The 3,995-nt window shown below is 33.2% G+C and overlaps 2 protein-coding genes across 4 annotated transcripts in view; both read right to left on the bottom strand.

Annotated features, from left to right (window-relative positions):
• Window positions 1–1,534: 1,534 nt before the first annotated feature.
• On the bottom strand, window positions 1,535–2,701 carry LOC109236800. Of its 3 annotated transcripts, none has more exons than XR_002069552.1 (4): window positions 2,573–2,701; window positions 2,357–2,476; window positions 2,051–2,107; window positions 1,535–1,862 (listed from the first exon to the last, which is right to left on the bottom strand). XR_002069552.1 is itself a non-coding variant. In XM_019403029.1 (4 exons), the coding sequence occupies exons 2-4, from the start codon at window positions 2,387–2,389 to the stop codon at window positions 1,661–1,663; spliced, it is 411 nt and encodes a 136-aa protein (XP_019258574.1). In that variant the 5' UTR covers window positions 2,390–2,476; window positions 2,573–2,701; the 3' UTR covers window positions 1,535–1,660. The 3 variants fall into 3 exon arrangements, 2 of the variants coding, with proteins under 2 accessions (XP_019258574.1, XP_019258575.1); XM_019403029.1 differs by having other exon boundaries at window positions 1,932–2,107; XM_019403030.1 differs by having other exon boundaries at window positions 1,953–2,107.
• Window positions 2,702–2,804: 103 nt separating this feature from the next.
• Window positions 2,805–3,995, bottom strand: part of LOC109236796 (importin subunit alpha-4-like) — a 2,496-nt gene continuing 1,305 nt past the window's right edge. The window contains exons 8-9 of the mRNA XM_019403026.1: window positions 3,776–3,928; window positions 2,805–2,936 (exon numbers count right to left, since the gene is read on the bottom strand). Of these exons, the coding sequence (XP_019258571.1) occupies window positions 2,805–2,936; window positions 3,776–3,928 (285 nt within the window). The remainder of the gene's footprint in view (window positions 2,937–3,775; window positions 3,929–3,995) is intronic.

The raw sequence follows: 3,995 nt of genomic DNA, 5'->3' as shown, positions 1-3,995 counted from the left end.
TTAAAAAAATTATATTAACTAGGTAATTATTTTAAATAGATTATAATAGCATGTATGTAAAGGAATTTTTTAAGTTATATTTAAGTATATGAGTAATTTCATACACACGCATAAATTATATTGTAATTGATGATCAATCTTATACATTACTACGTACGAATAATTAATGAATTGATAAACCAATATAATATTATTCTATGAATTGTGTGTGTGTGTGTGTGTGTGTGTGTGTGTGTGTGTGTGTGTGTATATATATATATATATATATATATATATATATATATATATATATATATCACACACACATACACACACACAGACACTTCACTGTAATACTATAACGTATATATAACTTGTTATAGTATATGTTAGTGTGTGTGTGTGTATATATAACACACACACTTTGTGCTACTTTAACTACATATATAGCATATTATAGTACATGATACTGTATTCATTATTTGTATTGTAACAGAGTTAATGAATTACATTCATTCATCACTAGGTTNCATGAAGTGTGTGTGTTATATATATATACACACACTAACATATACTATAACAAGTTATATATACGTTATAGTATTACAGTGAAGTGTCTGTGTGTGTGTTTCTATATATATATATATATATAACACGCTTTGTTGTACAACTTTAACTACATATATAGCATGTTAGAGTATATTTTAGTGTATTCATCCCTTGTATTACAAAAGTGTTAACGGATTACATTTATACTATTTAGATAGTAAATACAAAAGTGATTTTTAATTTTGACCAATGTTGACCTGAAAAGAGACCAACTTTGGTTGCTAATTATCCAGAAATTAAAATTAGCGATTAAAGTTGGTCGCTAAATTTAAATCAGATTTATTTATATTTTATATAATATTTAAAATAATAATATAATTGTTAAACGTTAGAACTGGGTCCCAGATTAGCGACTAAGATTGGTCTCTATCTGCTTCCCCTTTCGTAAGCGACCAACTTTGGTCGCTAATTTTAAATTATATCTATTTATATTTTATGATGTTTTTTAAATAATAATATAATTAATAAAATTTTATAAGTGGGTCCCACTTTAGCGACCAACTTACCAAGCAAGTCTGACCAGCCCGTTCAATATTTTGACCACATTATCGATCAAAGTTGGTCGCTAATGTATTTAGAATAATTATTTAATTATTTTCTCCAATTTAGCGACCAACTTTGGTCGCTTTTCTTGACAGACCAATTTTGGTCGCCAAATTTTGGTCGCTTTTTTCCGAATTTCTAGTAGTTTAAGTTTCTTCAGATAAAAGTTTCTGGAATTATCCAGTATGCAGATTGTCACTTAAATAATTAACATGTAATAGGTTTCATATTATGAGATGCAAGAGAAAAAGCAAGGCTTTGGTCTAGTGGTAAGAGTACAACACATAATGTGTGGGCTAGGCGTATATCACATGTTCGAACCTTGCTGCAGACAAAAGCCTGGTATATAAGTGGAGAAAGGTACAAGGGCAGACTCATTATCTACACTGAGTTTCGAACCGTGCACCATTAACCTCGGGATGTCATATTCTCAGCATCAAACTTAGATAGTTAACTGAATTACACACTGAATTGTGCGTAGAATTTCAGGGTACTTAAATTTACTTGGATAACAGAATGTAACTAAAACTCAAAACATGTGATACCACTTAGCGTGAATGCTTTCAATCTTCTTTTCAATCCGGCAAACATAGTCAATAGACAGAGCATCTTTTGCCCCAACCTCCAAGATTTTCTCTAATCTACGAACACTGTTCCTCATAAATTTTTCACTACAGCGTGAAGCAATGAAATCACACAGAACCTCTATGCAGGAGATATCCGCCAAGTACCTAAAGCCAAAAGCGTAAGGTTACAGAAAAATTTAGTAAAAATATCAGCCATGTCAGAGAGATCATCACCCCGAAAAAGAGGTTCCATACTTGATGTGAGCACCATTCCCACTGGCAATAACAATATTAATTGTTGCAACAGCAGCATAAATGATTGTTTCTACTCGAACAGGGTCTAACTCACCAACCTTCAGAGTTTGAATCAAATTGACCAGACTTTGTATAAATTCAGCCGCAATCATAGCCTGCTCACAATTGCAAACTATTCAAATAAATGGCTATGGTTTCATCCAATGAAAAGTCTCACTAAAAGAAAAAGAAAGAGAAAATTTGGGGGCCATTTCTATTCCAAATACAACAACCAACTATTTCAATCTCATATTCACCTATTCAACTACCCCAAGATCTGCAAAATCTGTTAAGACCTTAGAAGGCATGAGGATAATGTACCCAAGAGCTGAATATTTTAGCTGTCCTAAATATTGAAGACATACCTCTATATTCCCACGCTCGATAATCTCATACATAATGCTGCAAATGTTGTTGACCACGTCTGCGTCCTCGTTGTGGTTATCAAGCGACGTCACCAGGCAACCAAGGTCGGCGGGATTGAACTGGGTGGTGAAGTTAGTTATCGTTAGTAAAAAATAAAGCAATATGCATACCTGACACAGTTACATTTTAACAACAAATAAAAGGAAGAAAAATACCCAATGATCTGGATTTCGTGTTTCGATTCAAGCACGAAAGCTCCTTAAGACCCATGTACCTTATTAGACCCATCTGTTATCATTACAAATATTTTGAGGACGGGGACTATTACGGAATGAGACTCGTGCCTGAAACATCAATTGACGTTCATATCAGATTCAACCATAAGTTAGATATGAAAAAGTAGGTTAAATGAGGAAATTAAAACATTCCACTCTCATAAATATCTTCTCAGTTATTGTGGTGTTGGATAATGCCACGTATACCATCAATACGGTAAGAAAGTGCACAACATACATTTGTTAGCACCTCATCATCATCTGAACGAAGAAGCTCTAAAAGAGAATAGACTGCTGAAGTAACCTGACAAATGAATAGTAATCAGTAATGTAAAGACCAATAAGTTCTTTCTTTCATTTTACCAAATTAGAGGACCTCTGAGGATTTATTCCAATTTTCAGCAATATGAAATTGGCTCTCCATTTGGAGCAAGCTACAAATAAGTCTTGAAAAGCACTTGAAATTGACACATCGAGAGATATTTACATTCAAAACCTCCAATAATATAGGTGGAATATTGAGGAAAGGCATGATATGGTTAGTGTTGTCTGCTCATTTAAAAAATAAACAAATTATTTCTCTTAAAATTTTCAAATCCAATTTATTTGACGATGTTTGATAGGTCTTGAATTTAAGATATTAAATTTGACTTATCTAGTTATAGTAAAAGAAGAAGTTAAGCAACGACTTAGTTCGATAGAGGAAACATCACATCAAAGTTTAAGATCTGAATAGTTTAAAATTTATGAAAATTGCATAGAAATTGAATAACGTCCAACATTTTATAATGTTTCAAAAATAGAAAAGGTGTCACATAAATTGAGTAAATCATTTTTTTACGATGATGGAAGATGGTACACCCCACGGCAGGGGCAAAGCCACCTTTTACAAAGGGTGCTCAAGTGACCGGCCACCCTTTACCAAAATATTACGAAAAATTACACTGCGTATATAAGTAAATTAAAATATTGATTTTAGATGTTTAAAATATATATTGAACACCTTTTGTCGGGATTCTTTTTTAATTCTTTCAAGTTTGAACACCCTTGGAAACATTTTTGGCTTCGCCGCTATCCCACGGTGACGGTATTTTGAATTAAATAATTGAAAGCGTAAGAACTTTTCAACAGTCATTGACCAACCTGCTTAGATGGAAGATCCGGCCTGCTTTTAAAAATCAGTGACAAAGTCCTCGTGGCTTCTCTCTGCATCGGAAAATTGTTGTTCGCCTCCTTTAACTTGTTCAGCAAAGGAGTCAAAACACCATGTTTAACTTCTCCCACTACCAGCACAGCCTATAGATGGAAAGAAAATACATTCAGCCGGCTAATCGTTAAACAACATGTGGGTACGGGGGACAAG

The sequence above is a fragment of the Nicotiana attenuata genome, unplaced genomic scaffold (genome assembly GCF_001879085.1).
Source record: "Nicotiana attenuata strain UT unplaced genomic scaffold, NIATTr2, whole genome shotgun sequence".
NCBI classification, from domain to species: domain Eukaryota; kingdom Viridiplantae; phylum Streptophyta; class Magnoliopsida; order Solanales; family Solanaceae; genus Nicotiana; species Nicotiana attenuata.
The sequence above is the reverse complement of the archived record's forward strand: the minus strand, read 5'-3'. Positions and strand labels throughout refer to the sequence as shown.